Genomic DNA, 18368 nt, shown 5'->3' with positions numbered 1-18368 from the left:
ACTAGTTCTGTTTGACTTCAAAAGCTGATTTGCTGTACTTCCTAATAAGTGCATGTATTAGTTTTCATGTTCTAAGTTTAAAAAATTGTTCCACTATGTGTGAAAACATTTTTGTAAATTCGTATTTGCCTCGTAGTCATGAAAATACTGGGCATATAGGAGTATACATTTCATAAAGATAAATATTTAAATGCTAAACATACACATAGCTAGAAGAAATCATTAGGTGACAATTTTATGCATACAATCAAGCATGTTTACACTAAAACCTATAGTTTTTGTAAATATTGTATGAGAATGTTTTTTTTCCTTTTATTTGTAATATCAGGTATCTTTAGTGTCCTCGCAAATAACGTGTGTGAGGTGTGTGTGTGTGTGTGTGTGTGTGTGTGCAAACACAATGACATCTCTTTAGTTAAATTCAGCCCATGGACACAAAAGAAGAGAAACACCCGTATTCCTGTTCTTTAGTTTTCCTTCCCCACCCAACCCTTCCCTCCTTTCTGTCCTGCTCCTGCTTGTATCTGCGCCTCTTTGGGCACCAAGACCTCCTCTCCCCCACCCCCCCCCCCCCCCCACCCCCCCCCTCCATGCCCCCGGGTCCCCCCGCCTGCCTCCCAGGCCTCCCCTCCCGGTTCCTCTTCACCCCCCACCTCTCCCTCCCTTCTCTCCCTTGCCTCCTTGCTCTTTTTTTCCCCAGAACAATCAGTTTGTCTCTTCTCTTTTTCTTCCCTTTTGCTCTCTCCTGTCCCTCCTAGAAGATGCTACCCTTCAATTCGCAGCTCTTCCCTAAGATACCAAGTGATTAACACCTCCTGATCTCTGCAAAAGTATTTCTATCTTTTAAAAGCTCTTTAATTCTCTTAATTCCTAAGGAAAACATCAGAGTTCTCACTTATTGAAAACTTTTTGTCTTTGTAAACTTTTAGTTTGTACTTCAAAAGGTTGACAAAATACTGGGAGTTGCCCAGTAGTTATAAGAAAAATGAGATGCACTCAGATGGCTATTTTCCTTCTGAATGGACCTACAGGGGAAAGAGTCTTTAATACTTATATTGTCCTGACATCGCGGAAGTTATTTTTGCTTTCCCTTTTACATCTGTGTGTCCTTAAACGTAAAAGATGAAAGGTATTGATTCTGTTTGTCATAAAACATGCTTAGATGTCAGGCAGTGTAGCTTGTGCGCCCTATAGGTCTTTTCGGAAAATTCTGCTGGTGGAAATGCAACGCCCCAGAGCAGTCCCAGAGCCTTGGGAGCGGGTATTTTAGGTGAGCCCCAGAAACACTGGAACCAGCACAGAACTAAAGAACACTAACAAGTAGTTTAATTGCAGGGCCTCTCTGGAGCATAAAACATGTGTTCACAAAGAATTTGGGTCTTTTTACAAATTTGTGAAAGTTTTATTTTATTCATGTGTTTGATTCCAGCAATGGAAAACGAGGTCTGTTTTATATTTCCTGTGGTGTATAAACATGCCAAATTCTGAGTGCGAGTAGGCGCCATCTAGTGGCTGACAGAGATACCGTTTATATAAGCGATGTCAACATTACTGGTACATAGAATGACTTAGCTAGCGTTGTTTAATCGAATTTTAACATATTATGTGGGAGAATTTTAACAGTTAAACATCGTTTTCCTAAGTAAGTGAAAGTGCTACAGATAAGCTTTTACCAAATTCTCAGGCGCAAGCATAATGGTAACAATATTCAGAGAAGTAAATTTGGAAATAAATTTGTTATATTCATTTCATTCTATGCATTTCCAAAATTCCACGAGTTTAAAAAATGTTTCATAGTCAAAGACTCTGAGGTAGTCCTTACTTGATATAAATATTTCACTAACTGATAATTATTTAAATATATGTTCACATATTGCTAAGTAATGTTTCATTAAGGCAGAGGAAGAAACTGTTATAATTTCTTTTTTATTGTTGTTGATTTTGTGTGTGTGTTTGAGATACTGGGGATTGAACCCAGAGCATTTGCACAGAGCTACATCCCCAGACCCTTTATTTCTATTTTGAGACAGGGTCTCCTTAAGTCACTAAGTTATCCGGGCTGGGCCAGAACTTGTGATGCTCCTGCCTCAGTCTCCAGAATGTTGGGAATATGGGTGTGTGCCATCACACCTGGATAAAGCTGTAATTAAATGTGTTCTAATGTTTAAGTTTCTGTATTTGCTACACTGATAATTGCATTAAAATGAAACGTGTGACTTTAAGTGGATACAAAACTATAAATTGACTCAGAAAATCAATTCCTTACTTCATAGTGTATATATTTCCCATTATACATAAAAATAGTATTTAATCAGTTACCATTCAAGTTTTCTGGTTCGTATTATCCCTCTAACTAAACATAGTGAACTAGTAAAAATATAAAGCATAAAGTCACTAGAAACAATTGCACTTTGAAGATGAAACTGTTCATATGTCTCACTATTTATCATCTAACAAAGATGAGGTGTTTAGGTTAAAAATGTGAGACTAGCAAAGGAAGAGTTAAGACTAGAGCCAAAATTCTTTTAAATTCCAGAAAGAGAAAACAAAATAGAAATTCAGAGCATCTAAATCTTCTATTTTTGCAATCATTTGTCATTGAAAGGAGAAACCAAATCATTGCACACTGTCCTAGAAGTGTGCTGTTAGTTATTACATTCATAACTGTGAAAAAGGGTAGGTATTTTTCTTCTTTAATACTCAACTGGTAAATCTATTTTAGGAGCAAGAGGTTCAGAAGCTAATGATCGAACCAGAAATTGTCATCAGTTCTGTGAAAATGTATGTGGGAAATAAAGTTTTGTTGATACAAAATTTTGTGGTTTTTGTCTTATGATACTTTGTGTTTCCTTACTACCTCCAGAATATTCAACATCAGATTATCTAAAGGCCTAGAAATAGTTTGCTTAAATTCTAGAATTAAACATCTCAGCATTATAATGAAAATCAAGGAAAGCCTCTGAAACGATTAACTCGGACTCCTCAGAGGATGTCTTATTCACAGGTTTATGTCTAAAAATCAAAACCATTATTTGCCATTTTGTCAGGATTATGGTTCAGACTAAAAGACAAGAGAGCCCCTGTTCCATACCCTGCGTCTTGTCACCCAGAGAAAAGAGCGCCACCTACCGAAGGAAGCTCCGTGGTGTCCACGTAGGTGACGTTTCTTGGGCGCAGAATTCCAGAGGTTATGTGGGCCAATTCTTTGATTTTGTAACATCGTGACATCACTACCTTTCGGTGGTCAAATGGATGTCTTAGAAGTCAGAGCTTCAGAAACGGCACATTATTGCTTTTGCTGCACGTGAAGAACATTTGTAAAGTATCCAGGTCTGCAATAACCCTCTGGAAACGTCTCTGAACTGTATCTTGTGAAAGTTTCCCTCCAAAGCAGCTCAGTCCGTTTTCCGCACTCAGAAAAAGTTCATGTAGTATTTTTTTTTAAATCCAGACTTTTCAAACAGGGAAAGTTTGCCTGTTATTTGTCGAGATGACAACGGAAAAAATGAGATAGCTCTTACACAAACCATTTGCTGACTGCAATTTGGAGAGTTACATTAACTGCGAGAATTTCTGTCTGTGCCTAAGGAAAACACAGCAGAAGTGGATTCCTTTCCGATTAGCAAGTAAAATCGTTGTTCTTTCCATGACTCAAGTCAAGCACTGCTGTTTAAAATATAATCTCAATCAATAAAAGGAAAAGCTCAAAGAGGACAGAAGTCAAAATGCCCCAAAGATATAAAAAGTAAAGGATCCAGAAAGTTTAATAAAAAATTAAAGTTGCCTTGAAAACTAGCATTGAGAAATTACTGCCCCAGTTGAATGGCACAACTTTTTCTGAAACTGACTTTTCTGTGATAGTTGAGGGTGGCAGAGAGGACAGACTGGAGTAAATTAAGTCATAAAAATAATCTTAGGAGTTGCATAGTCTGGTGACAGTGCCCAAGTATCATTCAAAGGCGAATACTAATGAAGTCAGAAGTTCATTAATGTGTGTCTTTTAGTAGCTTTATTTTCTGACGATTAGTGTCTTAGTGAGACAGCCTAAATACATTCTTACAAGGATGGAGAAGCCTTCTCTGTATCTTGTTGTTGTTGTTGCTAGAATACTACTTCTGTGTTTGCAGTAAAATGCATGCTGGGCTTCTGAGTCACACACTGAGGCTGTTGGTGGTCTGGATGTCCTCAGGGTGGCCTAGGAGATATTAACCCTTTTTCCTAAGGTCTAGAGAAAATAAACAATAGATTTAAACTCCAGATGGATCTTCCTGCTTTTTAGACCTTTGCAGAGGACTGTTAACCATGAAAATCAGCCTTTTTAGACCTTTTTTTTTTTTCTTTAAATACATGGCAGTGTTTACAGACCAGAGAGGACAGTTCTGAGGTTGGTCTCTTGAATCTTATCTGGTCCTTGAAAGCAGGGAGGGAAGAGAATGCAAATTTACAGCTGGTCTCCCTAGATTCCAATCTGAGTTTTACCACTGACCATGAAACTTTGGGGAAACGACCCAGTATTTGTTTCAGGTGAGAATTATGACAGCACTCAGCTCTTAGGGCCCTCTGGAGGACTAAGTAAAAAAGATGCAGTCCACTCACAACAGTGCCTGCCACGGAGGGGGTCCTCTGCAAGTTCTTCCAAGCACTAGTTGTACTAACACCCAGCAAATAAAACACCCTAAGGACGCATCTAAAGGACTTGGTGTCTCAGTGACAAGGAAAGGCAGAGGTAAAACTTAAAGATGTCCACCAATTGTCAGACAACGAGGACATGTTTTCTTCAATGTTTTCATACACTGACATTGAATAATAGATGCAATTGCTAGTGGATATATTTTTCATTCTCTATTCTGTTTTTACTTTTGGTGGGATGTTAATCAGCTTCTAGGAAATTTCTCATTACAGATGTAAAAGCATACGTCTGTGAAGAAAACATCTAGAAATGATGATTCATAACTTCTGTGGGAGGGAGAACAAGCAAACCTACCGTATCCATACAAAGCACAATTTTTAAATTTAGATTATTTATAATAGCTAAAGATAGTTCCTTCAGAATCGTTTTGTTAATGTATCTAACATATTTGAAGACAGTGCAGTAAATATACAAGCAGCAGAAGCATACTTAAGAAAAAAGTGTGTGTTCCAACCATTAGAGGTAACGTTTTCAAGTCATCAGATATCTTTCATTTGGAAACTGTATGAATTCCAAATATCCACACTTACAACTTTCTAGAGTAACAGGAAGAATAATAGTGCAATAATTTGCATACCACATCTATAATTTTTAGTTTCTAGATTTCAGAACACTTTTTCCAAATGTGGAATCTGTAAGAAGAGAAAAAACAATTTTTAAGTACTTGTCACTGAAGCGAAATTAACAATTTATTTAGGCCCTCTAAGTAATATCTTTACTCCAAAAATGATAAAGATAAGCATAATTCACACTATATTTTTGGCACAGCAATAAGATTTTTTTCATGTCAGTATAAGCTAACATTAAAATAATTCAAACAAAACCAAAACAAAGTAGGAGGCTTTAAGTACATCTAAAGCTATAAAATTTTGTAACTTGGTTTCATTTTTCTCTGAAGCTCCAAATTAGCACTAGGAAAGAAAGAAAGAGTCCATTGTGTCAGATGCTAGCTTCATGTGGTTTGCAATTTAGATCTCAACGAAAAGATGGTTTAGTCCCCTGTGTTGCTTGAGTGACCGCAAGGTATTTCAGAGACTTACTTAGTAATAAGAAACTGACGTAGGAGTTGGAGTCGAAAATTCATTACAAATTGGAACGGGAGGACTGTTCGAATAACAACAAAAGAAGTAATTGAAATATCTATTAGTTTACATGTAAAAATAAGGTTTTAATAGTTTTGTAAAAATATGCAACTTCTCAAAATCAAAGTTAATTTAAGTGCAGCTATGTGAAAAGAGAAGGAAATAATGCAAGGTGACTTCCTTCTGAGTCCTATTTTCTATTCTATTTCTAAATGCTGAAAATGGCTAATTAAAGCATTTCTTCATGAAAATAAACATTCCTTTCCTAGGCTACACTGTGGTTTTCCACGTGTAGCTAAGTACTTACACCGAGCCGTGAGACTGTTGTGTAGGACACTTTGCTAACCATATATGGTCATACACCAAATAATAAATTAGGGAAAGCTAGACAAAACTCCATTCTGTCAGTGAAGGCTAAGACTAAGGCAGAGAAAAAGAGAAAGGGCCAGTGTCAGCCACAGGCTCCTACTTAGGTTTCTTTCAGGAAAGTGACCTTCATCTCTCTTTCAAATGGATATGAAATAAGTACGGCAGAAGAAAGTGCATTAATTGTTTTATGTTTTCTAAGCTGATCAACTTCCCTTCTTTTGCTTAGAACAACATGATTTTCTAAAGCAAAAGAAAACATAAATATATCACAATAGTCATGAACAGAACCGAAGAAAAAAATCATCGCAAACATTGATTGTTTAGAGTAGAATGGTGGTTCCCAGAGGGTGGGAGGGTATTGGGGAGAAGGATGAGAAAAAAGTTGGTTAATGGGTGCTAAGTTATAGTTAGATAGGCACAAGGAATTCTGGTGTTCTATTTCATAGTAGGGTGATTACAGAGAGCAAGAATATACTAAATATCAAGGAAACGAGAAGAAAGGATTTTGAAAGCTTTTACCATATGTTTCCATAGGAACTGATAAATATCTGAGCAGATAAATGTGTTTAACCCAAATGAAATATTCACCAATGTACATAAATATCAACACCTTCACATGCACTTTTTTGGTTTTATGTATCAGTTCAAGTAAAGTTAAATAAATAAAAATTAAATAAATAAATACACTAAATGAACTCCAAGTTTCTATGTTTTAAAAAGAAGAGCAAAGTCTCTAATAAATTTGGAAATGAGAAGTTAAATAAAAAGTTTTATTTGTGTAGCTTTGAGTTCAACCTAATTCTAACCAATCCAATTACAACTTTAGTAATTCAATATGGTGCTTGTACATTTAAAAGCTTTTACAGCCAATGGAAAATATGATATTTCTAATGCCTTGAGAACATTTTCAATAAAGTACAAATGTAGGAGAATAAATTGAAAGAGTAAAATAAGATTTATGTTCATTTCAAAGCAAATTAAGAAAATAGGAAAAGAAGCCAAAGTATGAGATCCTAGAACCTAGCTTTAGCTGTTATCCTCATTTGTCTTTAATAGGCCACTGGTCGTCGATATCTGCTTTTTATTGCCCGCATATTGTATTAAATGTAAAAAGATATTTCTGATCCAGAGACAAAGGGCTGAAAACATCATTAGCACAATCAAATGGAAGAGGGAGGGAGGCAGGAAGACATCCACTTGTTATCATTGAGTGTATCGGTGCATTTTAGATGTGCATGACGAACACGTTCATCACGTGGAACTTGCGCCTGTACGTGATATATTTTGATTCTTCTTTTCTCTCCCACTCCCCTCCCCTCCCTTCTATCTCTTTTCCCTTTCTTATTTACAGTTTTGTTTCCGCTCTTTTTTCTCCATTTTTTCCCTTCCTTCCTTTCCCCTCCCCTTCACTTGTGTCCCCTCCCATTTGAACATTTTCTTCCTATTTCATAATATCTATTATTATACCTTTTGGTCCTTATTGACACTTTTAGTTTCTCAAGCAAGAGAAATGATACAATATTTACACTTGTGTCCATTTATTTCACTCAAGATCATGGCCTCTAGGTGCATCCATTTAGCTATAAATGTTTTAAGTTTATCTTTCTTTATGGCTGAGTAGTGCTCCATTGTGTAAAAGAAAAACACATCTTATTTATTTATTTATTCATCAGTTGATGAGCATTTGGGTTGCTTTCAACATTTGCTATTACAAATTGTGCTACTATTGGGCCAGGGATTTGGCTCAGAGGTCCTGCTGCCTGCCTCAAAAGCACAAGGGCTCAAGTTCGATCTCCAGTACCAAAAACAAATAAACAAACAAACAAATGTGCTACCATGAATATCAGTGTGCATATATCACTGTGGTATGTGTTTTTAATTCTCTTGAGAACATACTCTTCCGGATTGCATAGGACACATTACAAAGATTCAACAGCTGGGATCTCATCTTATTAAAAAGACTTTGCATAGCAAAGAAACTATCAATAGTGTAAAAAGACCGCCAACAGAGTGGGGGAAAAATGTTTGCTAGCTATTCCTCAGACAAAAGACGGATATCTAGAATATATAAAAATATAAATGAAAATATAAATAAACCCCTCCAGAGTTACAGACCCAATCCAAAGACAGGCACCTGAGAAATGCACGTGTATGGGAAGGCCTTGAGCTAAAACTAATCTGAAGGAACATTTCATGCAAAATTGATTTAGGGAAGTCTTCCATTGATTCACTTTAAGAAAGGAAAATGAATGCAAAGATGGAAGGTGTGTTTCAGGTGAATGTACTGAAGGGTTTCCGCCTCAAAGCTTTCAGAAGTTTTCCTGGGAACCCATAAACCTAGTTCTGAAGTATAAAGTGTCAATTCTGTTTAGAGAACTAAGTGAGGTCAGGGCCTCATCTCCCTCTATCACCACCGTTTATTATTTGAAGGAGATTGCTTGGTCTTCTACAGTTCCACATACATTCCAAATGGGCCACTCCATTTGCTCTGAGCTAAGCAGTTTGGCATTCAGCTTTTGTTTACTAAGACTCAGGAAATGTTTCTTTAATTCCTGAAAACATATATCTTTCCCATGTTCTCATGTATCAGTTTTAAACACAGAAGAGGAGCTACAATAACTGCTACAAACACACAAGTCCTTCTCCTTTATTCAATGAAAGTATCAGGCCTTTTTTTTTTTTTATTAACTGTAGGTCACATTGGGAAATTATAGCACCAAAAGAATGGATTCTTAAACTTCTTGAATTGATCAAGGGATTTTGAGGTGTTTCACATGCATAGAGAAATGAGGAGAGGAAATCATCTATAGATGTGGAAATTGTCCTTTTCAGTGAACTTTTAGCTAAGCCTCTAAACTCTAAGTTTTTAAACATAAATCTAAATTATTACTACTCCAGAAAGGGAGATGATGTAGAATTAAGAATTTTAAAAGGTGATCTCTATGTAATGTCCAAGTAGCAAAATCTCAGGGCCCCTGAAAGTCCTTTTGGCCACTAGGCAGCAAAATGTGTAGGTTTCAGTTACTTGCTTCCTCCAAAGCCGGCCTTCTTCAGCACACATTTTAAAGCCCTTGGCTTTGACAAAATAAAAATTTCACTGACTCACAAAAAATGCAAAAGTACTCAACAGTTCTTTGTTTTCAAAACTTTTGCAGATGTTTAGGAACTTCATACTCATTTGCTCAATTGCTGGTGTGCTCTCATAATAATCTTCAAGAATTTAAGTTGTATTGAACCACAATCCACAACTGGTGCTGTAAGAATTGAAACCAGGTTTTATTTTGGTGACCACTAAGCTGATTCATTACTAATAGCTGCTGAAATTTCAGACCCTTGCATATAATTAGGAATAAAGTCTCAAATTTTGGTTGAAGCAAATTTTTGCTTTCTTAAGCTACAAATACATGAGGTTATGATTCATATTTTTCCTTATTTTTTATTTTTACTAATTCCTCCCCATTATTTGCTTTAAAAAACTGTCCTCCCCTCCTTTTTTTCTGTGTGGGTGTGTGTGCATGTGCGTGTGTTGAAAAACCTCTTTATGTCCATATGGGGTATGCCCCAAAAGTATGTCTTAAATTTAACCTACTGATACCCAGCAGAGTTAGGAGTGGCATTCAGTATATACGACAAGCTTTGTTAGTTTTCCCAGGAAAATGTGGAAGAGCTTTAGCTGCCAAGCTTAGGTCACTCTTCCACTGAATTTCTCAGCTAGGTTAATAAAATCCAGAAGGTCTTCCGAGTTAGTGACCAAGTCATCTTTTCAGTTTCTTGCTCCCATCTGCTGTTAAGACAAAGAATAGCAATTGGGTACAAAAGGCCTATTTTCAGTTGCACAAATTAATAAATAAATGTGATGTCCGTCGTTAAACGTTTAATAGAAATGAAATTTAAATACTTGATATTTTGAATTGAGTGGAATTTGAAGGAAAATTGACTACGGTGCACCACTTTTGTATTAGTAGATTTGTTGGGTTTTTTGGTTGGTTTTTTTGTTTGTTTGTTTTCTTTTCTTTTTTTATTTGTACCGGGGATGGAACTCCAGTTAGATTCGGCTTTTAAGCAAGCTCTTATTTGATGAGTTATTAGAAAAAAAAAATCATTTTCTAATGAGAAGGTGAGATTGTTCCAAACTCTGCCTAGTTTGTGGACTATCAATAGTCACGACTCCTAAGAAAAGTCGCATTCCATGGAAACATAAAGTAAAGTCACCTCCTTGAACTTCTTTCCAGTTGATGAGGGAGGATGCACCTATCTCGGTCAATCCTACGCCGCGCGAGACGTCTGGAAGCCAGAACCATGCCAAATATGCGTCTGTGACTCAGGGTCCGTCCTCTGCGATGACATAATATGTGACGAGGAAAACTTAGACTGCCCCAACCCGGAAATCCCCTTTGGAGAATGTTGTGCCGCTTGCCCGCAGCCTTCGACACCTGTGAGTTGAAAGGGGGTTTGCTTGTCTTGGAGATTCACGCTTACACACACGCCGAGCTCCTCCGTCACAGGAGCCTGAACGGGAGTGAGAGTTGTGTCTGTCGCCGTGTCGGTGTGACAGTGGGGAGCGAGGACGCCGGATGGTGGCCTGCTTCACGGGAGAGCGGGGCTGTCTTGTTTCATACATGTCTTTTCGTTTTCTAGGCTCCTGTCTCTAATGGTAGAGGACCTCAAGGCCCCAAGGGAGATCCTGTAAGTCGAACTTCTTTAGTGCAAGAGAACTCCTGCTAACCATAGTTCTGGGACTCGGGAGAGTTTTTCCCTTTGCGTGTCCTTTTCCAAGCTGCAACTTCTGCCACGCGTACGTAATCTGCAGCCCCACGTATCTGAACAAGGGCATCAACGTCAAACTGAAAATCCGGATTCTACATGTAAAGATTCAAAGTTCCGAAACTTGGCGTGATGATGAAGTTATATTTCATTGAGTTTTAAAAACTCAAAGAGAGGTCAATAAGCAAAGGAATGCAGTGCACTTAAATTAATCGCAAGAGTTTGATAAAAATGTATTCCAAAGAAAATATATTAATGGTATCAATTCCTCATATTAAGCAGAGAAGCATAATTTAATAATGATTCTGAATTTCAAGGATGTTTTGCAGTTTTAGTTATGTATTCTTATCTCTGGTTTTTTAAGGGCCCTCCCGGTATTCCTGGGAGAAATGGTGACCCTGGAACCCCCGGACACCCAGGTTCGCCCGGTCCTCCCGGTGCCCCCGGAATCTGTCAGTCATGTCCTACTGGCTCACAGGTAGGAGATTACAGGGCTAAAAGATCTTCCCTGAAAAAGAGCCGCCTGCACCTTCTTTCTTTAGCCTCTATTGCATCTCACGATTATGAGTCCTTTACATCTGTTTTCTAGCTTTTTGTATCCAACAAAGCTTTATTTAGTGCTCCTCTTTGCTAGCTTTAATCTGAGAGCTTTACAGTTATTCACTTTCCTAATCATGCTAACCCTATTGCTACTCTATCTTTGCAAATTTTCCCAGCTCCTCAACAAGTCGATAAGGTACTCACTATCTGAGCAAAATGAAATATCAAGTCACCAATAATTAACCTAGATAATTAAGGAAATCTTCACAGTTGTCCTTTACCCCTCTTTTAATCCCAATAGTAAAGTCCTGAAAAGCCTGGACAAAAAGCAGCTAAAGAGCTGTGAACAGTGTTCATTGGTCTCAAAGCATCAGGATGATTTGGGCCCAGATCACTGCTTTTTATTTTCCATTAAGTTTATTGGTACACTTTAGGTATATGGTACAGTTACACTCATCACTGGGATCTTGTACCTTTACATGATGTACCCTGCTCCTTATTTTTTCCCCATACCCCTGCCCTCCTTTCACCTCCCTACACCTTGCCCTATTTACACAGACTTTGTTTCCAATTTTTCCTTTTCTCATATTTTTTCATTTCACCTCTTTCCTTTCCCCTACCCTTCCCACTTCCCCTACAGTTCATTGCTTTTGAAAGCTTATAGAATTTCTCTTCCTCCTCCAAAGTGTGACAGTCACTGGATTCCACATGTACAATATGCAACTAAATAAAGAAATGACACAAAATTCCTGTTAGATAGATTTAGACAAAATTAGAAAACCAATATACACAAATCTTCTTGAGTTTAAAAATGTTCTCCAGAATCATTTTAGCAAGAATCAAATCACATCATCTAATGTATCCTTACCCTGGTAACCAAATAGGACTTGTCTTTAGACTTGGAACTCAAAATAAAATAAGCTCCAAAGAAATTCAATAATCATACACATCTTTCTCCTATTCTTTTCCTTGTCTTGTCTGAGGATGCTTACTTTCATGTGCAACTTGTGAGCATATTAAAGTGTTTAAATTTTACTCATTTTATTAACTGTTTGAATAAGTATCTAACCTCCAATTTTTCATTCAAAATGAGAAGGTTGGATTTTATGATCTTCACAACTCTTTCAACCTCAAATAGTCTATGATCCTATGGTTGTGATGCTATAAATAGTTCTTAGAAGTAATGCTTACAGTAAGAGTACTGTATATTGGGATCAAATTTGGGGGGAATAATGCTGACTATGATTATTTGAAATGTTCATGCATTATGCAAGCAAGGGTTCTGTGTGTCCAATGTTTAAAGCCATGTAGAGACAGGTTTCCCAAGACATTGGTGTATAACACACTGCTAGTGATCAGAAGCCTTCATTAATGACTAGTATATGTACTTTATACTCTTTCTAAATACTTCTAAAAGTAAATATGATCTGCATATTAAGTGTATTGTGCCTGTCTGATTTCTTTGATATAGAACTATTCTCCACAGTTTGACTCCTATGATGTCAAGTCTGGAGTAGGAGGAGTCGGTGGCTACCCTGGGCCAGCTGTATGTACAAATTTTTCTCAGCATTGTACTGTGTTATAGACTTCTAACTTGTTGCATCTTAAATGATACTCTTCTAGAAAAACAGTATGCTTATGGAACTGTGCAAAATAGCTTATTAAAGTCACAAAGGGAAGTGGCAACATGATTGTATTTCTGCCATTCTCGTTTCTTCTCCACTGTCCCCATGCCATGCCTGTCCTGACGTGTCCTGACCTGGATCAGGGCTCACTTGCCTCCATTCCTAAGTCTTACACTCATATATCCTCTGACTTTTATCAAATTTTGTTATTGTTTGCTTCACCTTTCTCAACCAAGCTATTCAGAATCTTACTTTATACCTTTTCACCTATTAAATGCTGCTTTCTAGGTGACAGTCAAGTAACAAATGTTCAGTGTCACAGTTTGTCTCACCTCCAAGTCTCATCTTTATTGTAAATATTTTCAGAATTCAACATTCTTTAAATTTATCCCAAAGGATAGCTCTTCCCCTTGTGCTGAAGGACTTTATTAAATGTAAATGACCTAGAAGTTTGATAGAAGCAAATAGCGATTGAAACTCAGGCTGGGATTCACGATAACATGGTGGTCCGTGTAAAAGACCCTTGTTTTGGAAAAGCCCCTCAAGAGAAGCAACACTAAAAGAGCTTAGAATTTTATCACAAGTGAAAAGACACAGGAAAAAAAATGAAGCAAGGCACTAAATTCTATGAGGTCAGGGAGGATGGGTGTCATCATTGGGCCTCATCCCTGTGACTTCCAAAACTAGGGAACACACAAATCTTTTCCAATAGATATAAAAGACCTGTTAAAGAAACACCCTTGGAAATGGTATAACACAAATTGCAGAGAGAGATTATTATTAATCTATAAAGTTGTAGGGGCTGTGTGTCTTATATCTTTCAAAGAGACAAGAAGAATCATATGGATTTATGTGACGATTTTGGCTTAGCTACTTTATGAATCTTGTTTTTTAATCAGACATACAAAATTAAATGAAACCGTTGCTTATTGACATTCCAGAAAAGTGACTGTAAGAAAACATTTTATTTATAAACTGTTGTTTTATAAATTGATGATCACCATGCTACAAAACTGATTTCTTAGCTTGGTTTGTATTCCTGAGAGATAAATCAATTTGTTGTAAATTATCATAGTTCTGTGCATGATATTCTCACATGCACAATCGCAATCTCTATGTCAGTGCAACTCTGTGATATCCATATCAACACAGTTATAAGCTTCGGTGTTGATTTATATTATTACTTCAGAAACTTGTACCATAGGATTTATAGCATGCAAATATATATTTTTCCAAGTTGAATTTGGCTATCAGGCAAGAAATTGCTCCTTCTCCAGTGCAGGGGTCATCCAACTATCACAGGGATCCTCATAACATTTTCAACAGATTTTTCTAACTTTTGGGTTGTCTTCTTTAAACATTTTATAATATCTATTAATAATTTTAGTCATCCAGGGATAATCTCATTGATGTGTTTTCTTAGTGAGATCTTCATTGCAGATTTTGTAAAATTAATCATAATCATATCTATGACTGGTTATCATATCTATAAAGTTATCTCTCTGATGCATAGCAAAAGTATGTTTTACATTCATTTATTTTGTATTTATTATTCAAAATCATATTCCAGGGTCCTCCAGGTCCTCCTGGTCCTCCTGGTACATCTGGTCACCCTGGTTCCCCTGTAAGTAAAGATATTATTGGTGCTTTCTTCTTCATGAACAGATCAATTCCGTTAATAGAGATCCTGCTATAATTTCATCATTTTAGCCTAAACTAATTTTAAAAAAAGATATATTGAAGTTCCACAACAATGGTCAGTAATTAAAACCTTGGTGAAATTAAATCATATGTTACATTTACAGAAAATGTGGCATGGAGTTTAAAACAATGTAGTTTGAGCAGAAAGTAATGCATAGAATGCAATACATCAACTTTATGTAGATCCAAAAAAATTTGGTTCTAATCTTTATAAAGTGGTATAAAATTTGCTAATTATATTGACAAATCCTGGTTTCTTACTATCTTCAAGATGTTAGTGACTCATATATGTTGTTACTTCAGAAATGTTTACATATTATTCTGATTACCAGGGTTCTCCAGGATACCAAGGTCCCCCTGGTGAGCCTGGACAAGCTGGTCCTGCGGTAAGTAGCAATTAAAATCCACATTCCGTCCAGTGACAATTCAGTGCAGGCAATTTGATTTTTATATAGAAAGAACCCTCAGTTTTAAAAAACATTGTAGTTCCCTATGAAGTGTACATTATATTTATGCTCAAGCTTTTATTCAGTACGTAGTATTTTAGGGTGCTTGAACTGGTTTCAAAGATCTTAGGGATTCCCTAATTAACTGTTACAATAATCTACTGAGAGTTAGTACAAGCCTTATCTATTAAACATAGATTTCATTTTTGTGGCTATTCAGTCTACCTTTATATTTATTCAGTTCACTCTGTTCTATATCTACTCTATTCTTTATATACATATTTTAATGTAATAGAAATAAGCATAATCTATAGAGTACTCCAGAATATGATGTATAAATAAGAAATAGATAAGAAACTGGAGTCATGTAAATGTATTTTACATCAATTAGAAGTACCTTTGTATTTAGATATAGTTAATATCGCAGCAATTTAAAAGTACATTTGAATTTGTAAACACAGTATAAAATATAGGATATATGATACTTTTAATTTTCATTCAATTTCATAAACAGTAAAAATCAGATATGATAAAGGTATAATAGTAACTCAATAAATACTGTCTTCATGATGAGAAACACTGAAAGCATTTTCAAAACAGAATTTCCTTCCAAAATACACATAATATATAATAATAAGTGTAATAGAAAAAAATTTCTAACTATATTCATTGTTTATTTTCTTATTTAGGGCCCTCCGGGACCTGCTGGTGCTATAGGTCCAGTCGGTCCTGCTGGAAAAGATGTAAGTTTTTAGGCCTTAAATGGGGATATACCAAGTTCAACCTGATATTTTCCAAATGCCATATCTGTTTTACCAGAATGGCAGAAGGGAAAATGTTCTTTGAAAATTGTTTCTGTCTTACCGTTTTAGCTCATAGTAATGTTGCAGATGTTATGGTATTTGCACAACTGTGTACTCCAGTTATTAAATTCTAAACTGGTAGACTCTAGACTCTCCAGACATGCTTCTGGACTTCATGTGGCTTGGTGGTAAGGGCATTTTCCTGGAATGTGTGAGGCCCTGGGTTCAATTCCCACCACAGCAATAACAAACAAGGACTCATCCAGTGAGTGTGCCATTTAGCTGGAAGAGGAGTAAGCTTTTTCTGTCTGCCTCTTGCAAGGAAAACACTGATATCAATACTTTATGTATTTAATGGTCTATAAATACCTTCAATATATGCCATCCTGCTTTACCCTTATAAGGTACCTCATCTCCCAACTGATACTACTGCAACCATCTTAATGATTCCTTCATAAAAAAGCACAAATGAATCAGATCAGCCACTGGTTACAATCTCCTTTCTCACATACAAGCCCCTAAGAATTGTGTATTTCTGTATTTAGGGAGAATCTGGACGACCCGGGAGACCTGGAGAACGCGGCGTGCCTGGCCCTCCGGTGAGTCTTCAGCATCTAATAGATTAGCGAAGTGATCTCAATTATCTTAGCTTGAAAATCACTGCATCCTAAATTGCATTAAACCTAAAAGTAGAAGGCATTTTACTACTGAATTATGATACTATTCAGAGCTCTGTTCATATCTTCTCCATTCATTTCTCTTAGGGTCTCAAAGGCCCGGCCGGCATGCCTGGATTCCCTGGTATGAAAGGACACAGGGTGAGTAGAGATTCCCAAGGGGGACCGGGGATTTAGCTCAGTGGTTCTGCTGCCTGTCTCGAAAGCACAGGGTCCCAAGTTCAATCCCTGGTACCAAAACAAAACAAAACAAAAAGCCCAGAAAGGATCCCCAAGAGCCTATAAACTCTTTCACCTGGATATGTTCGCTCAACTGGCCAATTTTTTGGACAATTGAATATATGCCAAAATAGTTGATTTGACAAGTGGTTCATTTGATTTTGTTAAAAAGTCTTTTAACTTCATTTATTGACCAAACTAGCTACTTTATGCAAAAATAATTGAGCTGACTTTGAGTGTTTGGGAAAGCTTGGTAACGGATATATTTATGTGTTGTTGTTGTTGTTTTACCATAGCTATCAGAAAAAAGTGAAAATACTTTAATAACTATTCATTATTTTTTGACTTAGTCAGTATAAATTATAGATGGAACTGAGCACTTTTGCTCTACATAAAACTTTGGGTAGATTCAATCCCATCCCAAACCTATTAACTCCATAAAAATAAAAATCTATGAAATTGGCGTTTGCTACTCTATACTTAAGACAAACTTCTAAATGGACTAAATTGTACTTTTTAACCAATTTTAGATATTTTGCTATAAAATCGACATCAAAATATCTCCAATCTGTTTGAAATATTTTATATTATTTAAATTGGTTGCAAATAGTGCTACATAGTAAAATCTAATAATAAAACTTTAATGTAAACCATCCGGATTGTTAACAGATTTGAATATGTTTGCTATTTTATATGTTTTATAGGGCTTTGATGGACGAAATGGAGAAAAGGGTGAAACAGGTGCTCCTGGATTAAAGGTAAATAACATAAAATGGTCACAACTGTTTAATACTGCTAACGCGCTTCTTTTTCCCTTCAGTTCCACAGTATTTTCTATCATATAATATCATTTTAAAATTCTCTTTGTGCTACATAAAAGGGTAACATATGTTATGTCTCTGTAGGGTGAAAATGGTCTTCCGGGTGAAAACGGATCTCCTGGACCCATGGTAATCACTCTTCTTGCCCTCTAATTTTCAGTATTGCTACTGACCTCCAGCAGACCCAGCAGTGGCTTTGCTTTTTGCCAACTGTTCTCATAGATGTTCAGTTTAAAGTAAGATCATGCTTTCTATTTTACTCTCTAGGGTCCAAGAGGCACACCTGGTGAGAGAGGACGACCAGGACTTCCCGGGGCTGCTGTGAGTATTGTCACCAACCCTGTATAGTCACCCCTAGAGTGACAGATAAGTGTCTTAGGCATTCAAGCTGTGAAATCTTCAGGAAACTCTCCTTCCTACAAAACTGCACTGAAAGTCACCTCCTTAAATTTTAGCTATATGTATGTGGAAGTGAATAAAAATTTTAATCATTATTATCTCTACAGAGGATTGTTTGAGTATTTGCATGTAATCTGCATTCGATCCTAAAAACACAGACTCTGGCCCTACATTTTATCTTTCTGCATGCATCAGAATTTTTCCAATTTGTCAGCAAATATATATATATATA

The 18368-nt window shown here is 36.6% G+C and overlaps 1 protein-coding gene across 2 annotated transcripts in view; it reads left to right on the top strand.

The window, feature by feature from the left end:
* Col3a1 (collagen type III alpha 1 chain) overlaps window positions 1-18368 on the top strand; it is a 41986-nt gene that overhangs the window by 3128 nt on the left and 20490 nt on the right. Inside the window, exons 2-13 of one of the 2 annotated variants that reach the window (XM_010636825.2) lie at window positions 10374-10576; window positions 10780-10827; window positions 11270-11383; window positions 12932-12991; window positions 14641-14694; window positions 15104-15157; window positions 15907-15960; window positions 16566-16619; window positions 16785-16838; window positions 17621-17674; window positions 17822-17866; window positions 18005-18058. In XM_010636825.2, coding sequence (XP_010635127.1) covers window positions 10374-10576; window positions 10780-10827; window positions 11270-11383; window positions 12932-12991; window positions 14641-14694; window positions 15104-15157; window positions 15907-15960; window positions 16566-16619; window positions 16785-16838; window positions 17621-17674; window positions 17822-17866; window positions 18005-18058 — 848 coding nt within the window. Of the gene's footprint in view, window positions 1-10373; window positions 10577-10779; window positions 10828-11269; window positions 11384-12916; window positions 12992-14640; window positions 14695-15103; window positions 15158-15906; window positions 15961-16565; window positions 16620-16784; window positions 16839-17620; window positions 17675-17821; window positions 17867-18004; window positions 18059-18368 lie in introns of both variants that reach the window. The other variant, XM_010636824.2, reaches the window with a different exon arrangement.

The sequence above is a fragment of the Fukomys damarensis genome, unplaced genomic scaffold (assembly GCF_012274545.1).
Source record: "Fukomys damarensis isolate Sample0158 unplaced genomic scaffold, DMR_v1.0_HiC HiC_scaffold_26, whole genome shotgun sequence".
Lineage (NCBI taxonomy): Eukaryota > Metazoa > Chordata > Mammalia > Rodentia > Bathyergidae > Fukomys > Fukomys damarensis.
The sequence above is the reverse complement of the archived record's forward strand: the minus strand, read 5'-3'. Positions and strand labels throughout refer to the sequence as shown.